At 34.3% G+C, this 20,546-nt stretch overlaps 1 protein-coding gene across 3 annotated transcripts in view; it reads left to right on the forward strand.

Annotated features, from left to right (window-relative positions):
- LOC147410153 (putative disease resistance protein RGA4) overlaps positions 1-10,934 on the forward strand; it is a 51,802-nt gene extending 40,868 nt beyond the window's left edge. For all 3 annotated transcript variants that reach the window (XM_086432393.1, XM_086432394.1, XM_086432392.1), the window contains 3 exons: positions 6,514-9,675; positions 10,036-10,093; positions 10,530-10,934. In XM_086432393.1, the coding sequence (XP_086288519.1) occupies positions 6,536-9,675; positions 10,036-10,093; positions 10,530-10,541 (3,210 nt within the window). In that variant the 5' untranslated portion in view covers positions 6,514-6,535 and the 3' untranslated portion in view covers positions 10,542-10,934. The remainder of the gene's footprint in view (positions 1-6,513; positions 9,676-10,035; positions 10,094-10,529) is intronic.
- Positions 10,935-20,546: the final 9,612 nt, after the last annotated feature.

Consider the following 20,546-nt stretch of genomic DNA (forward strand, 5'->3'; position numbering starts at 1 on the left):
CTTCCGATAACGAAATTGAGTGAACTCAGATTCTAAATTAATCTACTCGACGAGATCTATGTTTTATTAAGAGGCTCCCAGACTTAATTCTCACTAGAATACTCTTTAAAAGTGTTTTACTATTTCTGTCCAACCTTCATCATTCCATCATTTTCATAGGTCAATTTGAATATTTCATTATTTAGGGGTCATCAAAAAGTGATCCTTAATTGGAGAAAAAAAAATGCAATACCCAAAATCATCTACAATCAAGATAAAAAATAAATAAATAAAAAAAATAAATAAAATAAATCCAACTAAATAATAAAAAAAAACTAGGTCATCTTGGCAATGCTCCCATACTTGGGGTTTTTCAAGTTTGATCCTCAATAGTCCCCAGCGGAGTCGCCACTGAAAGCGCCCTCGATCTGCGGGGTGCGCGGATCCGCTTTAACCCTTGAGTTTGGGAGTCGCCACCTAGTTATTACGGTCTAGGAACCAATTTGACACTACAATGGATAAAAAGAACTAATCTACTATAGAAATCTGAATCCGGGGATCATGTTACGGGGTTGGAAGGTGTTAGGCACCAACCCCGCCCGGCCAATGCCGGTCTCTACTTATCCCAAATATAACTACATCGCTAATGATAAAACCTAGATTAAAAAAATGATAAAAAAAACCTTACCTTCGATCTGCAAAAATACTATTCCCTCAGATCTGAAAAACAGTTCCTTGTACCGTACTCCTTGCTTCGTTTTGTCTCCGGATCTGATTTCTGATCTCCGAGGCAAGGTGTCTCCTTCTTGGATCTGGATGCTTTGAATTTTGGTGGTGGATTTTTGGGATGTTTTTGGAAGGTTTTTGGGTGTTTTTTAGGCTAATAAAATCGGAGTTGGGGTGTTTGGGAAGGAGTTGGGGCTCCAAAATTAGGGTTTTGGAGGGGTTGTGGAGGCTTCTTCACCTACTTTTTCTAGGGTTTTTTCTTTGATCCGAAAATAGGGTGTGGAGGCTCCTATTTATAAAGTTTTTAGAAGCATTAGGGTTTGTTGATTAGGGTTTCTTTTAGGGTTTCAATTAGGGTTTTGACTTAGTCTTTAGGGTTTTAGGGTTTTGACTTTAGTCTTATGAGATTGACTTGATTAGGGTTTTGATTTAGGGTTTTGACCTTGGTCTTATGAGATTGACTTGATTAGATTAGGGTTTTGATTTGGGGTTTTTGACCTTAGTCTTATGAGATTGACTCGATTAGTTTAGATTAGGGTTTTGATTTAGGTTTTTGACTTTAGTCTTATGAGATTGACTTTAATACTTGACTTTCGTCTTGCTTAATGACTTTAATTTTGACTTTGGTCTTATTTGATTGACTTAATATCTTGACTTTAGTCTTGCTTGATTGATTTTAAATTTTTGGAGAACCCCTTTCTATTATATCTTTAATTCTTTGGACCCCCAAATGGAGGGGTCCTTAAAGAAATATCCCACGAACCCTCAACAATTTTGCCTAAGAGTCCAATTAATCGATTTTTTAGGTTCAACTTTTTAAATTAATTTCATTAATGTTTCACTTTAATTATTTAATGTTTTATTTATTAATTTCGAATTTTTTAATTATGAAAATTATGAAATTACCGTTTTGCCCCCCCCGGAGAGGACTTTTCAAGTTTCAAGTCGGTTTTTAATGTTCTAGGATGTTTTAGAATCAGTTTTTCGTAAGGAATTCAATGAGAATGGTTGGTTTGTGTCATTTATGAAAATTTTTATGTGAAATTATTGTGAACTTTATGAGGGGCATTTTCGTAATTTTGTCAAATTCTGTTAAAATTGGTGATGAAATGATTTATTTGTTTCGATTTATTATTTTATGTGTTCGAGAGAGTTTTCCTAAGCGTAACGTAGGCTCTAGGGTTGTTTTGAGGTTAGGGGTTGGTATTTTGATAATTTAATCATTTTTAGTGATTTTTATCGTGAAGCTTCTTTTTGGTTTGCAAGATGATGATTTCTATGTTTCTGGGGTCGTATTTTCCTAGGTAGCGTGGTTTCTAAGTTTTGTCAATTCGAGATACCTCATCCGGATTTCTGAAACATATCTGGTAACAAAATAAAGCATTGGAATAGACATCCATCATTGGGAACCTTTGCGATCGGGTTGACGACTTGATTAATCAGGCGGATGCAAAAATGGGGTGTCTACACTATTATGAATTTTGTCTTGAGTGTTAGGACTTTTGTTAGAGTGAGGATTTTTATATAATTCTGTGTTTTGTTATCCTTCCGTACTCGGATTTATCGTTCGTTATTAGATGTATGTAGGCTTCCGCTATATATATATGCAGGATTGTAAGTCGTTTATTAGGTGTAAGTTAAACGCCTTGGAATGCTAACATAAACAAAGGAGACTATGTCGAAATTTTGAGGTGCCACCTAATACCTCGAGTTTTTAACATAGGGCTTTGTGTTAGTATTTGGCGGAGCGCCACATTATTTATCCCATGATGCGGACATTTGACAAGAAGGTCATTAAACCTTTCCCACGTTTGGGAGAACTCTTCATCAGGTCTTCCCTTGAAGTTCCTAATGGCATTTTTGAATTGTTCCGTTTTTGCCATCGAAAATTATTTGGCTATAAATTTTCTCGATAACTCATCTCATGTGATGATAAAGTTAGAGGCCAAGAAATTTAACCATATCGCAGCATGATCTTCGAGAGAGAGGGGGAACAACCTAAGCTTGACATTCTGTTAGTCGAGGTGACATTTTTGAATGTCTGACACAGGATTAAGAATTTATTGAGATGATTGTATGATTGTTCGCTCTCGAAATTATGAAATTTGGGAACACGTTAATGGCAGTTGCCTTTATTTCGAACTGTGTCACATTTATGACAGGTAAAGCTATACAAGAAGGCGGATTGGCTGTAATAGGGGCAAACAACTTATTAAGAGTCCATTGATCCTCATAAAGATGATGAAGTGGAATTGGATGTGAATCCATTTCTAAAACTGGCGGAGTGGGTACGATGTTGATTTCTTTTTTAATCCTAGATAGTAGATGAGATCTCGTGATTTATGGATCAAATGATTCAATCGGATTTTTCTGAGATCTCTTACCTAACATACACTATAGAATTGCACACAAGAGAGGGAGCAATTCACACGTGATCACTGGGTTCGTACGACTAGACAGCTCCTAACTGATTTAAATGAATAATCTAAGCCTTCTAACTCAGATCTCTGAAATTGAAAATGGCTAGTTTAATCCCCAATTGAAATGTGGTGCATGATGCTGAGCAAATGCACTCTTAAATCACCTCTAGTATAGAATAGACGTTGTCTATCCCCCGAATAGGCATTGTCTTCGATCAAGAAGTATAATTGGTACAACTTGGATTATCTTTACTTAATGAGCTCGATGGGACATAAAGTCAAGTCTAACCAATTTTAATTAATTATGTGGTTGTAAATTCGATTTTCTAAAAGGGAAATATATCGATGATGAAATCTGATTCTTATCTTATGGTGCCATCCTCGTAAGGGTGCCCTTATTACTTTGTGCAAATAGAGGTGTCCAGATTAATCATTTAAAGTCAGCACAGAAACTCATTAACAAGAAGTGCGTGAGTAGTGAGAAAATTACCTCTTGTTCTAGACGGGGGATGATCAATCTGAGTCGACTCGGGCCACTAACACCAGTTTCAGTGTATGAAGCCAAGGGACCGAGACAGTTTCGGCCTACTGTCGTCTTTCCCTAGAACTATTACAATCCAAGCCTTCTTGAATAATAAAAAAAATTACAAGGAACCATATACAAGAGTTTCTAAAATAGAAAAATAAACCTAGCTAAAGATTAAAGGAAATTGAAAGATATATATATATATATATATATCCCTACAAAGAGCAGAATAAAAATGTTAGTAGAAATGATAGTAAACGGACTTAAAAATTGATTATGACTTATCAAAATCTTATTGATTTTATCATATTTGAAAGAAAATTGCGTTCTACCCCAAATCGATATACTATAATGGTTAATCGGAGATCGGAGTAGAAAATTACAGTCAGTTTAAGTTTTGTTGTCTTTTAGGCAAAGAAGTTGATTCTGTTTCGAATTCCTCTAGGATTTTTTTGAATTGAAAATGAATTGAACCGCTATCTCTGGCAGCGATGCCAATTTGATCGTTACTATGTAGATTGTAGAAATGTAGGATTGAGCAAATATTAAAATAAACTTTGATAAGTAAGATTCGTTCTACAGGGACAAAGGTGATTTAACTTTTCCTTCGAATTGAAATCAAAATAGAATTTTGAAAATAAATTTTTAAAACAAATTAGAACATTGCAGCTAAGTAGTAAATGAAATTGAAGCAAAAATAGATATTGAAACAAGGTAAAAACTAGAGAAATCAATTCAACTTTTGCAAGCTATCTTGATAGTCTAAATAATCCTAATTTGATCTCAATTCACGCAACAAACCATTGTTCGTGGATTGAAAAATAATTCGATTAACACTCTTGTAGATGAATCTAATAGTATAGGTGATTAGTGAATCAAAATGGTATTATTAGATCTATATCTCAACTTGTCATTAAGCATGAGTAAACTTGATCTTATTTAAGTACGGATCATCGAAATGAAAACAATCAACAAAAATTGGATAATGCGATCTTAATAAACTTCTCACAAGCATAATTAAAGCAATTATGAAAGAATTGTTTAAATAAGAACAAGATAGACTCATTCTGGCATCATCGACCTCTCTATGGAGAGTCTACCCGATCATTGTGAGAAATAAATTACAATAATAGTAAAAGAAATAGAACATGGTAGAGAAAATGATGAGGTAAGTCTATGTTGCAATTTGATTTTCAACTTGATAATCTTTCAATAGAGTTACAAAAAGAAATTAAAGAAAAAAGATAAAAGAAAAATACTCTTGAGATTTCACTTCTACAAGAACTTTTTCTCTCAAAGAAAATCTAGAAAATTACAGAAAATTAGCAAAAAGACAAGGGGTAAGAGGTACCATTTCTCTAGAGATTGAAGCTCTATTTATGGAGAAAAATGTGTGTAGAAGAGTCCAAAAGTAGCCTTCACTTTTCTTTGCACAAGAGGACAAAATATGATAACATGAGTTAATGATTAGGGCATTCCAAAGTGGGCTCAAATGCTTTTACCTTGAGATTTAGACTCCAAAATACTGATTTTCTATACAAAAAACACACGTAATCAGATTTATGAAATTATTTATGTATAATTAAGCCTAATTATCATCTAATTACATGCAATATGATATTTCGAGGCTTATAATGATTATTACATTAATACGGAGAAATAGGGACAAAAATTAAGATAAATATCCGGGAAACGTCTGTATAATTCAATGTTTCGAGACACTCATCATCATTCTTTATAATATTCTATCAAATATCACATCATCTTCTATATAGTTTAAATGTTTAAGTAATTAAACTTTAGGGTAAAAAAAATATCTAAGAGGTTGTGAAGCCTTGAAGATGACCAATTTTAAGAAGATAATTCAAAGGGTTTCAAGTTGAAGACAAGGGTGCGTAATGGTGTCATTTTGCATTTGTTTGTTAGAGAAGACCTAGGTCGAGGGGGCATATAGCAATATTGGCGGATATTTGAAGTACCCTAAGATTTTAAATTGATGTTGTTGCATCATTGGACTTGGGTCCTCTCTCATAAGCGAATGAGAAATGACTTAAATGCCTTTTTTTCACACGAAAATTCGAGTTGAATCAAATCTATTGATGACTTTGGAGTTGACATATAAGAGTCATGTTAAAATGCATTAAATATTTAAGTATTTAAAAATGGATTTTAATATTTTTTAGAGCTACTATCTACACCCCAATTTTTTACTTATTACACCTAATGTAAAAAAATAAAGAAAAGAAGTGAATGGTTGAAAATAAGTAAAAGTTGGGGTGTCAATAGAGGCTCTCTCGTATTATTTTTATATGAGACTAATCATAATTGTAAACAACTAGTAGACTTTTTTTGAACGAATGTTATAACGTTGAGATTATAATTCTGAGCCAAACCTTTGTAAAGTTTAATGACTGTTTTAATCTTTACTTGGGGTGGGAGAAATAATTTAAGATGGTGTAATAAGTAAAATTTGGGTTGCCAATAGCAGCTCTCTATTTTTTCAAGTAAATAATTTAGAATATTAAATATAATAAAATAAATAAAATAAAAGGACTTACATCCCAAAGAGGTATTTGGCACATGAATCGTGCACCAAATAAAAAGAAAAAATAAAAATACATAAGAATTTGTATGAGATTCTGCATACAATGTTACTTATTGTTTCTTTTCATTTATACGAGACTAGCATGCATGTGCATCTTTCTTACGTGTGTGTGGACATTCAGAATTAATTTCCTTTTTCTCTTCTTCTATGCGGTAGCTCAATTGCAACTTTTGACTCTAAGCCCTTTAACAAAACCAAGAGCTTTTTCTTCACATTTTGTACTAATTTCATCACTTCCAATTTACTTTCTGATTCAGGGATCGATCAGCTTCTTTAAGAATGGCAGAATCACTTATATCTGTTTTTCTTCAGCCAGTCTTGACAAAGTTAGCCTCTTCAATCGGACAAGAGTTTCGATCGTTGTGGAATGTTGAAAAAGAGTTGGAAAAGTTGTCCAATGTGTTGTCGACACTTAAATCCGTGCTCCATGATGCCGAGAAAAAGCAATTACACTCGAATGAGGTGAGTTACTGGCTGAGAAGGCTTAAAGATGCTGCTTACGATGCCGAAGACTTGTTGGATGAGTTTGCAACCGTAGCTTCACGGCCCGAAGTGGAAAGGGAAATTCAAACTAGCAAGAGGAATAAAGTACACAGAATGTGCTTTTCTTGCTTCACATCAAATCCAGTTTTATTTCGACATGAGATGGCACATAAGATAGATGAGCTATTAAGGAGATTACAAGGAATTGCAGAGGAACGAAAACATCTCGATCTTCGTGAAACAGATGGAGAATTCAGTCAACATCAAATCAGGGAAGGACGGAATACTGTTTCCTTCATACATGAATCAGATGTTGTCGGTAGAGAATTTGAAAAAGAGAGGTTGATAAATCTGTTGTCATCAGATTGTTCTGTTGCAAAGGAAAAGGACCTCTCTGTTATTTCTATTGTCGGTATGGGTGGAGTTGGAAAGACAACCCTTGCACAGCTTGTTTACAATGACAAGAGGGTTGAGAAACATTTTGACGTGAAAGGATGGGTTTGTGTATCTGAAGATTTTGATTCGGAAAGAGTGTCAAAAGCAATTATAGAGAGTACTTCAGGGAAACCGTGTAATTATGTGGAATTAAACTCATTTGATGTAGAAATCAAGAAAATAGTAAGTGAGAAGAAATTTCTACTTGTATTAGATGATGTTTGGAATGACAAATATCCCGATCAATGGAAAAACCTAATAATTCCCCTGAGATGTGGAGCAAATGGGAGTAAAATTATTCTTACCACTCGAAGTGAAAATGTTTCAAAGGACATGGGCACCATTGACCATTATCGATTGGGAATTTTGTCGAATGACGAATGTTGGTTATTGCTAAGAAAATATGCATTTCCAAATGGGGGTTGGGATGAGGATCAAGATCTGGTGGTAATAGGCAAGAAAATTGCAGAAAAGTGCAAGGGTTTACCTTTAGCCGCGAAGACTCTTGGAGGCCTCTTAGAGGGTACAAGAGAAAAAAAAGAATGGAAAGAAATATTGGATAATGAAATATGGGAAATATCACATGAAGGAAAAGATACCATCTTAGCTCCTCTAAGATTGAGCTATCATCATTTGCCCTCACATCTAAAGCAATGCTTCCTTTACTGTAGTATATTTCCCAAGGATCATGAATTTAACAAGGAGAAATTAGTCAAATTGTGGATGGCAGAAGGATTTATCACTTTCGTGGGGCGGAGGGAAATAGAAGATGTGGGTTGTAGATACTTTGATGAATTGTTATGGAGGTCATTCTTTCAGTGTGAAAAAGATCAATTTGGCAGATTGGTATATAAGATGCATGACATGATTCATGATCTAGCACAATCAGTCTCAAAAGATGAATGTTTTAGAATGGATGGTGACAGATTATCTGATTTTTCTGAAAAGATTCGATATTTGTCATCCATCTCTCATAAACAAATTGATCCAGAAATTTTTAAGAAGGTTCTCCGATGCAAAGGGTTACATACTCTACAGGGAATTAGAATTGGAATTGAAGGCATCCCCTCATCCAATAATCTGAGCCAAAGATTAAAATTCCTCCGTGTGTTGGATTTGCATGTTGGAGAAAGAATCAAAGAATTGCCTGATTCAATTGCCAATTTGAAACAGTTGCGATACCTTGCTCTCTTTGCATCAAGTGGTACCAGCATTATTAAAGATTTCATATTGCCTGAATCAATGAGCAGCCTTTATAATTTGCAGACATTAGACCTTCATGACTGTTGGAGATTGCTTGAATTACCCAAGAACACACAAAATCTGATTAAGCTTCGACATCTTTTTCTACCTTTTAACTTGTCAGTAATGCCGAAGGGAATTGGGAGATTAAAATGTCTAAGGACACTGTCAGATTTTATTGTTGGTAAAGAGCCTGGACGTGATATAGGACAGCTGATAGGATTGATTTACCTTAGAGGTGGGTTGAGAATTTCACAACTCCAAAATGCAGTCAATCCAGAAGAGGATGTGTTGAAGGATAAAGAATTCATTGAGAACCTAGATTTGTCATGGAACTATGGTAATGATGATGATGGTGATGCAAGTGCTGCAGAGGAAATACTTGAAAGGCTCCAACCTCACCCTGCCAATCTCAGAGAGCTAATCATCAGGGGCTATGTTGGTGAAAGATTTTCGAGCTGGATGGGGAATCCTTCATTCTCCAAACTGGTGGATGTTCGCTTACAGTGTTGTGATTCATGTGAAACTGTCCCTCCTCTCTGGCAGCTACCTTCCCTCAAGAGACTTGTACTACAGAACATGGCTAAAGTGACACGTTTATTTTGTGCTGATGGCATTAAGCCTGCTTTTCCATCATTGGAAGAACTTTCAATTAATTTCATCCCAAATTTAGTGGAATGGAATGTTGGCACTGAAAAAGAAGGTGATTTCCCTTGCCTCCGTGAACTTGATATTATAAATTGCAAGAATTTGATTGGCCTTCCAAGGTTTTTACCATCACTTCATGAGTTAGGGTTGGACGGATGCAATGGGAGGATATTAAGCTCTGTTTCTTACTTCACCTCTCTCTCCTCCTTGAATATTGATCGTATTGAAAATCTCAAGGCAATACCCAGTGGGTTTTTTAAGTACCTAAAAGCACTCAAAAAGCTTGATATTTATAATTGTAGAGAGTTGAAATCATTGGTACAAAAAGATGATGATGATGAAGAAGACAGCAGCAAACACCTCCACTCTCTGGAAACTTTACGCATAGTTGGTTGTCCCCTGCTTGAGGTTTTACCAGATGGATTGAAAAACCTCGTATCCCTTAAACACTTAACAATCGAATATTGTAGAGCGCTCGCAACCTTGCCAGAGGTGGGACTGCCCCTCACTCTTCAATTCCTCTCCATCGAGGGATGTTCATTGTTAACCCAACGGTGCAAAGAAGGGTGTGGCGAAGATTGGCCCAAGATATCACACATTCCCACACGCAGGTATCTTTCTTTACCTATCGAATTTTATTTTATATATATATTTACTAGTGCATACTCTTGTCTTTTTAATAAGATATCCAATGATATACAGATCAAAACCAACTGTGAGCCTTCTTTTTTACTAATTCTAGTTTTAGAAACAGGTTTTGGGCAAAGTGTAAGATTCTTTCTTTTTATTTTTCCCAAGTTAGGAAGTAAAAAATTTATATAGGTTTAATTGGTGTAGCAACTCTTATTATTATAATTTTTTTTATTTTCAATATTTAAAATACTGTGTTTTTCATCAATTTTCCATGTCATTAAACTTTTTCATATATATATATATATATATTCATGTCATTTAATAATTTTCTTTTTCAGGATATTTGAAGGTGGTAGATACCTCTTCAACCTGGATTATCCAAGTGGTTCTGAATTGGTACACTGCTCTACCTAAATTATTTTATTATTGTTTTCATAAATAAGTAACATCAAATACGCATTACAGAGGTTTAATACTTGAAAGGATCTTTTAATTAAGGAGAAGAGAATTTGAAAATTTTATGATGATGAAACAGGTTCTTTTGCAGTGTGTTGATGTTAGCAACTCTTTTTTCTCCTAAGTTGTCTACTCTTATTTTCATAAATATAAAACATCAAGTATGCATTATTGAGGTTTGATTCTTAAAGGATCTTTTCATTAAGTAAATTATGTTTGCTTTCCCAAAATTTTATTTGGAAAAAAAAATTGAAATTTTAAAACGGTTCATAAAAATCAACAATTATTTAAAAAATACTAGTTCTATTTTGATTGGACAAAGATCATTAGGTTTTACCACACTGATTTACTAATTGAATACCTTTGAATTCTACAGGTTATCACCTAAAGAGGCCCTTCAAGAAATATGAACATGTCAAGCTTCTGATTTCAAATCATCAAATATGAAAATTGTTAGCATTCTCTCGCTTGTTTTGGACTTTTTTGCATTTATAAAGACCAAGCAGTAGGATTAAATTTAAGAACATTTCTACTACTAGTACTGCTTGCTTTAGTTTATAATTTCTTTAGTATGCAAGATGAATAGTGCTTGTTTTAGGTTATGATTTGTTAAGTTTGCATGGTGAATTTTACCAAAACATAAATTACATTTGTTGAATGTTTTGAGTTTCTTTCATGATTATGTTTTGTTACTCATATAAATTCAGCAATTCAAAGTTATGGATAGTGCCACTGTCTTTGTTTGATACACATATCTTGTGATTCAATCTAGTAAATTATTTTCTAGGTCAATGGGTTTACAATGTGTAATATCTTGGGTTGATCCAAGACATCACACATTCCTAGCATATACAAGTAAGGGTGGCAATGGGTTGGGTTGTGTCTTGTTCGTGTTGTGTTGAGGTAATGGTAATAATTGTGTCAAAAAAACTTAAACCCAAACGTGACACTTTTATTAAATAACTAACTTGACCTCATGACCTGTGTAACCCGTTCAGTAAAATTCTAATCTTAAGTGGAAAAAATAAGTTCTATGTCCACTACCAAAAAAAAATATATATATATACCATCACTTAAAAACTAGGCAAATTTATCAAAATATGCACCACATTTCGATTATTTATCAAAACGGTAAACTGTAGTAATTAATTTTGAAAACGGTAATTTTACCATTTTCGGAATTAATATTTTTTACCAAAATGGTAAAAACAGTAAAATGTAATTTTTTTTACCGAAAAAACCCTTTTTTATTTTTTGACTAAATGACAAAAAAAATCCTCTCCTCTTTCATATTTCTATTTAGTGTTGGGAAGATTAAAAAGAAGAGAAAGATTTAGTTGGATTTTAATTTATTTCTAAGGTTAAAATGGTAAATACATATGTAAAACAAAAAAGGGTATTTTCGGTATTAAAAAAATACGTTTTACTATTTTTACTGTTTTGGTAAAAAATATTAATTCCGAAAACGGTAAAATTACCATTTTCAGAATTAATTGCTATAGTTTACCGTTTTGATAATTAATTATGAAAACTGTACCGTTTTGGTAAATTTCTCTAAAAACTAAGTCACAAAACTATAAATCAATATCTACACACATAAATTAAAGAGAAATTTATCAAAACGGTATAGTTTTCATAATTAATTACCAAAACAGTAAACTGTAGCAATTAATTTCGAAACCGGTAATTTTACCATTTTTGGAATTAATATTTTTTACCAAAACGGTAAAAACAGTAAAATGTAAATTTTTTTTACCGAAAATACCCTTTTTTGTTTTACATATGTATTTACCATTTTAAGCTTAGAAATAAATTAAAATCCAACCAAATCTTTCTCTTCTTTTTAATCTTCCAAACACTAAATAGAAATATGAAAGAGGAGAGGATTTTTTCATAATTTTAGTCAAAAAATAAAAAAGGGTATTTTTGATAAAAAAAAATTACATTTTACTGTTTTTACCATTTTGGTAAAAAAAATATTAATTCTGAAAACAGTAAAATTACCATTTTTGAAATTAATTGTTACAGTTTACCATTTTGGTAAATAGTCGAAATGTGATGCATGTTTTGGTAAATTTGTCTAAATTAAAACTAAGTTTCACCACCAAGTATTGAAAATGGATGGTTACTGAACTCCTAAACTTAAAATTAAAAATTTATAAGGCAGACCTGATTGGGCTCCCAAACTTGAGAGTGATGATTGGGTTTGCCAATTTTTTGGTTGTTAATAATATACACCTTGCTTGCTTAGGAAATATATAGTGTATCTAATAACAACAAATTAAATAAATAGAAGGGAAGAAACTTATTTAGCTCATATAAAATCTGGAAGTGGAAAAGGTAATAATCAAACTTGGAAATTTTCTTTGATTTCTACAAACTAAGGCACAAGTTACAAAAGTGACGGTACTTGGACCCTGAAAATTGCTCTCTTAAAGCATAACAGGACCCACCTATTTATGGATGTATAGGGGCCGAGACGAGTACAGTAAGGATCAGAACCAGACAACCCCCTTTAGTCAAAGCCCAGTTGAAATCCCTGAACCGGTGTTTTTCTATATATTTGTTTATTTAAACTTATACTTGCCCATGACATACAATTTTTTTAATCTTCGTACGGTACTTGAGTTATATTTTTTCTTTAGTTTTACATAGTAACTGTTATTTCTTTGTTAGGTAAAAACCTTTTTAACTCCACCAATGTAAAACTTAATGTTTTACATTGCCGGTCCCAAGCCCAGATAAAAGAGGAGGGAGAAGGTTTAGATTATGTGTTTGATTTATTGATCACTTTCTGGTTGTTTATGAAAGGGTGACCAGTTTACATGGAACAACTTTGTAAAATTGATGTTACCAAAGCCACTATAACTGATCAAGGGAGCATGGAATAATCCAAAAATGGGAATGATCTAGAATGATGCAGTCCAAAAATCTGCACTTAATATTAACTCATAAGAACATATAGACAAAAGGTGAAAGAGTATAGAGAGAAGAAGAAAGAGGATCCACGTTTGTGAATCACACCCAATCTGTATACCAAAGGTCTTAACCTCCAATTAAGAAAAATCAAAACTTTATTGCTATATAAAATTCGGCTGATAATGACTCGTACGTTCTATTTTTATAATATTAGCAACTAGACTCCTAATAAAAATAAGACTTCTTAGATAGGCTAGACTCCTAGTTAACTAAGAAAGCAACATCCTAATTAAATAAGAAATAAAGAATACTAAAACAAATATACTTCTTGCTATAAAACAATCCTAAACAAATACAAGTTCTAAGGAAAATAAAGAAACCTTATAGGACTCTATTGACTAACACATTCAATTTGTCCCAAAACTAATGGCATCACAAAATTATTATAGGTTAAGAATTCTTAGATGGGCTAGACTCCTAGTTGACTGAGAAAGCAACATCCTAATTAAATAAGAAATAAATAATTCTTAAATAAATATACTTCTTGCTGTAACAGAATCCTAAACAAATATAAATTCTAAGCAAAATAAAGAAACCTAACCTAATAGGACTCTATTGACTAATACGTTCAATGTATCCCAAAATTAACGACATCACATAATTATTATAGGTCAGTTTCTTTGCGACCTCAACTTTGAGGTGAGGGATTAATGGAGATCGAGTTGATGTTCCCAAGTCTTCTCAAAAATCATTGCAAGGAATTAGCTAGGTCAAGGACAAAGAGGTTGGAAGAGGCTTTACAAGCATTACAAGGCTTGATTGTGGAAGTACAATATAAGGAGGCCGTTCTAGAAGATTCTAAGACTTAAATTGGAGATATCAAAAGCTTCCCCAAGGATGGTCAACTATCTTTTTATGCAAGGGATCGATTTGGAAGATAAAGTGGGATGCGAAGGTTAATTGGGAATTTTATATTCTAATTGTCCTTAATTTTGATTTTTTATTTCCTAAGGACTACTTAGACCCAATCTTGATCTAATTTGTCTATAACAGGGCACCTCATGTTGTATTTGAGACACAATTTACAATTTACATTTTATGAGTGTTGATACGTAGATTTCGTCATTATGACAGTCACATCTACTAAGAATTGGAGTCGCCACCATTCATGTTGTAAGTGGGTGTGAATGGTCACCCGATGTATATTTTTCGAAAAAATGACATTTTGGCATTTTAGTAACTCACGATGGATAGGAACTAATCAAACATAGGGATCAGGGTAAGCAGCTCGATTGGAGAAGAGGGAACGTGTTAGGCACCATTTTCTCCCCGCCAAGTGGCGGTAACCTCAAAGAACTCGATCATTTTAATTTCTAAAAAATGAAAATAAAAGTGCCACGTGCCGTGTATTTATACCCTAAATAGGGATTTACTTTTGGTTCGATCATACGATCATCTCATTGAAGGAGATGATCCTAATAAACATGAGCCTTGATGACCATTTATCCTAAGTCCATCTAAAATAAAATGAAGAGAAGAGGAGATGATAGAAGAGGGAGGAAGAGAAGGTTAGAGAGATGGGGGTGTGCTTTGAACCCACCTTGATGCTTCAATCTTCTTTTCCTTTGCTTTTCTTCTTCTTCTTCTTCTTCAATCTCTTCTAAAGTCCTTAGTAGATTTGTGAGTGAAATTCCTTTTTTTTCTTTTAAAAGAGAATATGAGAGAGTAGTGGAGATAAGTAGAGAAAATAGATTTTTTTTTTCTTAGTGAAACTTGATAACCATTTTTGAAAGGAGGAGAGGGGTATTTGTAAATGCTTGGAGGATGTTTAGGGGTATAATAGGGTGAAAGGTTAGGAGAGTGGATAATGGTATTGGTTTTAAAGGTGAAGGGTGTGAAATTTACAATGAAAGTGAGGGTAATTGTGTAATGGGTGGAAATGGGTGATGTTTAGATCCAAATTGTTTGGATCTTACCCAAATCCATTTGAGTGGAGTGTTTGGTGGGGTGAGATGAGTGATGGTTGTGGAAGGAGTGGGGATGTAAGGGAGTTGTTTGGAGAATGAGTGTTAGGTTGGTTGAAGAGGTGAGGTGTGTAGATTTAGAAGAATGAGTTATGTAAGAGGTTGGTAGATTGATTTTTGAGAGGATTAAGGGGGTGAAGACATGTGGCAAACATGATGAGAGAGTGATGTGATAAGATTGGTTGATTGGTTGATAGTGGTTGTTTGATTAGAGAGAAGGGTATGGGTTAGTTATTTGATAATGAGGGGGGTATGGGTTGAAATGATTTTGTTGGAGTATTTTAAGGAAAGTGATAGATAGAGATATGGGTTGTGATGTTGGTGGTTGATGGTATTAGATAATGATGATAGGTTAGGGTGTGTAGGGTATGGGTTGTGATGTGCGTGGTTGATGATGTTAGAGAATGAGGATATCTTAGGTTAGGGTAGGGTATGGGTTGAGGTGATTTTGGAGGGAAGTGATGTGGGTTAGATAAATTGTTTAGAGAATGATGATTGGGGTAGGTGATTAGATGAGGGAGTTGGAAGGGGATGATGACATGTGTCATCTTTTGATGTTGAGAGGGTTATTGGTTGATGTGGGTAGTAGTTAATGGGTTAGGGTTGTGGGTTAGATAATGAATTGGGTATGGGTAATGTCTTGTGGCCTTTGAATGTATTGGGCTTGGATTTTAGGGTTGTGGGTTATTTTGGCTTGGATGAGGTTTGTTTTGGATTGGACTTTTGAAGGTGGGTAGGTTTTAGGGTTTAGGTGATATGGGATCAATTTTAGGTTAGGGGTAGGGTGAGAAATTGATTTAGGAGCAAGTTGAGGGCTTTGAATGGGCTTAAGGTATTTGTGGATTTAGAGGTGGAACGGTGGAAGGTGGATGAGGGGTAGGTATCCCAAGTCTCACATTTTTTAATTTATTAATTTTTTTGAGTTTTTTGTAATCATTGGTTTGATAAAAAATGCCACGTGTTGGCAAATCTAGCTTTTTAGGCCTGTGGGAGAATTTTATCGAGAATTTGATATTTTTTGAATGCAAGCATGGAACGGTGAAGGTTGGAAAAGCGTAGGATGGGTCCAATCCCTTTGGTGGGTCCCTTAGACCATTGGGTGGTCTTAGGGGGCTTTGATTCAATCAAAACTGCCATTTTTTAATGTTTTGAACCTTAGAGGCCCGTTGGCCTATCTTATTGGAAAATCGATATTTTGAATGGAACGGGGTAGATGAAAGTATGCTGAGTCCTTTTGGTGGAGGGAAGTGATGTGGGTTAGATGGATTGTTTAGAGAATGATGATGGGGGTAGGTGATTAGATGAGGGAGGTGAAAGGGGATGATGACATGTGTCAACTTTTGATGTTAAAAAGATGATTGGTTGATGTGGGTAGTGATTGATGGGTTAGAGTTGTGGGTTGGATAATAAATTGGGTATGGATAGTGGTTTGTGGGCTTTTAGTGTATTGGGCTTGGATTTTAAGAGGGTTGTAGGTTATTTTGACTTTGATAGGGTTTGTTTTTAGGTTGGATTTTTGAGGGTGGGTTCACTTTAAGGCTTATGTGATATGAGATCGATTTTAGGTTAGGGGTAAGGTGGGAAATTGGTTTTTGTAGATTTGAGGGTTCATGGGCTTTGAATGGGCTTAGGGTGTTTGCGGATTCGGAGGTGGAGCGGTGGAAGTAGAGGAGGAGCAGGCATTCCAAGTCTCACATTTTTAATTTATCAATTTTTTGAGATTTTTGCAATCGTTGGTTCGATCAAAAATACCACGTGTTGACAAATCGGGCTTTTTAAGCCCGTGGGAGAATTTTATCAAAAATTTGGTATGCACGGGCAGAACGGTGAAGGTTGGACAAGTATAGGATAGCTCAAACCCCTTTGGTGGGTCCCTTAGTCCATTGGGAGGACTTAGGGGCCTCGATTCAATCAAATTGCCATTTTCAGTGTTTTGGGCCTTTGAGGCCCATTGGCCTATCTTGTTGGAAAATCGGTATTTTGAATGGAGTGGGGTAGATGGGAGCATGCCAAGTCCTTTTGGTGTGGGCCCATTAGACCCTTAGGGGGTCTTAGGGGCCTCAACTTTGATAAAAGTGAGGGTCTTAGGGGCCTCAACTTTGATAAAAATGTCATATTTTAATGATTCGGGCCTTTGAGGTCCGTTGGCCCAGTTTATTGGAAAATTATTATTTTTAGGCCCTTTCGAGTGAGGGCCCGTTCAAATTGGGGTGTCTACAATTCCTTCAAAATTTGAAGCGGGCTACCTACTTCAAAGTCGAACTCCTTCCTTAGCATGGTTTTTTTTTTTTTTTTTTTTGAGGGCAGGGCGGGGTCTTCTCAAAGTGGAATAGATACACTTTGGAAATTGGAATATAAGGGTAATTTGGTAAATTAAAGAATTTTTTCAAAGGCATTTCCAAAGTGACAGTCGTAATAAATTAACGTGCTTTAGGTCCTTTAAAATGGATAGAAAGGGTAGGGATCCAAAACAATGTGCCGTACCTAAGAAAGATTAGGTGGCACCCCATTGTATGCCAAGTGGTATTTTTAGAACCCACTGACCGAATGGATATCCCTTGGTGAACTTACGTACCAAAAAACATAATGCTTAATAACTTGTATCCACTAGATCTAAACTCTTGAAAAAGAGTTTGAATTCAACGATTCGAAATCATTCTTAAAACAATGTATAATCAATGGATGCACATCACCAACCAAATTAATATTTTGTGGGTAAGTTTATTAAGGGATGGACCACATGTCGATACCACGTCACATGAAATGAGTTGTCACCTGACATTTGTTAAATGAGTCGTGCTGGGGTGACATAAAGGGCGACACAAGGGTGACAAAAATGTGTGGTGTTGTGCACATTACCGTAAATGCTCTTTCGTGAGATACTGGTAAAAATCAGTTACGGTTATGTGCATGCCATCACATCAATTTTTTTTTTTTTTGAAAGGTCAATAGGTTAGGCAGAGCCAGACCAGCTACAACCTCAGGAAAGGACAACCCCTTTTATCCTGGGAAAGAAGAGAAACGAGGGAAGGCGAAGATTCACAAACAATCTCCGAACAACCCAAAGAAAAAAGAAAAAGTAAGGTAATCAGCCACCTTGTTGGCTTCTCTAAAAATATGCAAGAAACTAACATCATTGAAACCGGCTAATAAGCTCTTGATTGACCCAATCACATCATTTTTATCACTTTTGTATATCCGTTTGTGTCATTCTAACATTTTCCTTGTTAAATATAATGCACAGATCTGGATCCACCATAGATGGGTGAAGGACGTGCGTTAAGTTATCGTCACAAAATATATAAATATTTTTCCTCCTTTGACGCGGTAAGGTCACTAAAGGGATCGACCACAAGTCGATAAGGTCAGTGGATTCTGAAAATACCAGGTCACATGACAGTCCTTTTATCTTTTTGCCTTTTTCTTTAAGACCATGAGAATCATCATGTAAGCGTGTGGGGGCCCTAAGCTTTTCTTGAACCAACTTTGGGAAAGTTGGCCTCTTCAATTAGACAAGAATTTAGATCTTTGTGGGATATTGAAGAAGAGTTGGAAATTTGTCGTTTGTGACTCAAACATACAATTATCTGAATCAACTCATTGAGTTGAGACAAAATATAAAAAAAATATTTTTAAACACTAATATAAGAGCTTATCTAGAGAGTAGTGACTAGATTTAGATGGCAAAATTATAATTAATTATTCAATTGGGAACTTGGCCAAACTCAACTCAATGGAATTTAATTTTGAGGTGACTTGGTCCTGAAACTCACTGGATTTGACTGCCCAACGCACTTAAAGAATCTACCAAGTCAGATAGAAACTGGACCGAGTTAGTAATTATATTTATTACGTTTAGAAAAATGATATAAATTTTAGTTATATTTATAAAGTATGAAATATATTTTCTGCACTTACAACACTTTAGCTTATTGAGTGATCTACTGGAAAGTAGGGTGATTCATCTTGCTGGAATTTTAAATTGACTCAATTATTAAGCATCTTGGAACCAATTTACCAAGTCAATTGGAAATTCATCGAGCCAGATTATAAGTTTGGCTTCATTTTTCCAAAACATTATTATTATTATTATTATTTTATAATGCACCTTTTGAGATGGGACTAGCCCTACGGGAGCTTATCTAGTTTCAAACACAACAAGATGGAATAAACTCCCGTCGCTAATTTTATTAGAAAATATCAATTATTGAGTTTATTCTTAATATTTTTTTTCTTCTCTTTATGATAATGATTATCATTCATGCATGTGGAAGCTTCAAATCATTTTCTTTTTTTTCTCGTTCTTTTTTGAGTAATTTACTAACTCCTGGATGTGAGATCTAAAAATTACCATGACAATACACATTTCATTTTTTATTTTATTTTTCTATATTGATGTAGGAATTATTATTATTATTACTATTTAAGTCTAAGATAATAGGGTCAAAATCATTATTCACCAAATTAATATTTTGAGACCTTCAAGATATTTATTAATAGTCTTTTAATGATTCACCAAAAGCAAATTTTTAAATAATTGTACCATCCTCATAAATATTATTAAATAAGATGGTTTTTTTTTACACAATAATTCTTGTATGGTCAAATCGAGGACTTGTGAGTTGATATATACGTGCCAAATAAAAATATATTAAATGTATAAATATTTTAAATTGTTTTTTTTATGTTATTAAAAACAATATTTTAAAATAATAAATATAGTAAAAAATCTAGGTCAAGCATTTAATTGGACTTGTATATATATATATATAATATATATATATATATATATATGGGAAATGTTCAGCACCCTAAGTTTTACCACACACTTTAACAAACGTTTTTTGTCCTACATGGGTTAGAAGTTTTGGAATGAGCTGATTTTTGGTGAGGATGATCTCTATGATTAGAAGATCATCCTCCCCAAAAATCAGCCCATTCCGAAATGTTTAGCCCCATGTTTACACGTTGAAAAATCGTGGACCGTCAATTTTTTGTAAATCAATTTTGATGGGGTTAGAAGTTTTGGAATGAGCTGATTTTTGGTGAGGATGATCTCCTCACCATAGAGATCATCCTCACCAAAAATCAGCTCATTCCGAAACTTCTAACCCATGTAAGACAAAACGCGTTTGTTAAAGTGTGTGGTAAAACTTAGGGTGCCGAACGGGACCCTATATATATATATATATATATATATATATATAGGGAAATGTTCAGCAACAAACATTTTGACAAAATTTTGGCAAAACATTTTTCAAAACATGGGTTAGAGGTTTTGGAATGGGCTGATTTTTGGTGAGGATGATCTCTATGGTGAGGAGATCATCATCACCAAAAATCAGCCCATTCCAAAACTTTTAACCCCATCAAAAATGGTTTACAAAAAATGGACGGTCCACGATTTTTCAACTTGTAAACTGGGGCTAGAAGTTTTGGAATGGGCTGAT

The sequence above is a fragment of the Akebia trifoliata genome, chromosome 2 (assembly GCF_017979445.1).
Source record: "Akebia trifoliata isolate Shusen 1 chromosome 2, ASM1797944v1, whole genome shotgun sequence".
In the NCBI taxonomy this organism is placed as follows: domain Eukaryota; kingdom Viridiplantae; phylum Streptophyta; class Magnoliopsida; order Ranunculales; family Lardizabalaceae; genus Akebia; species Akebia trifoliata.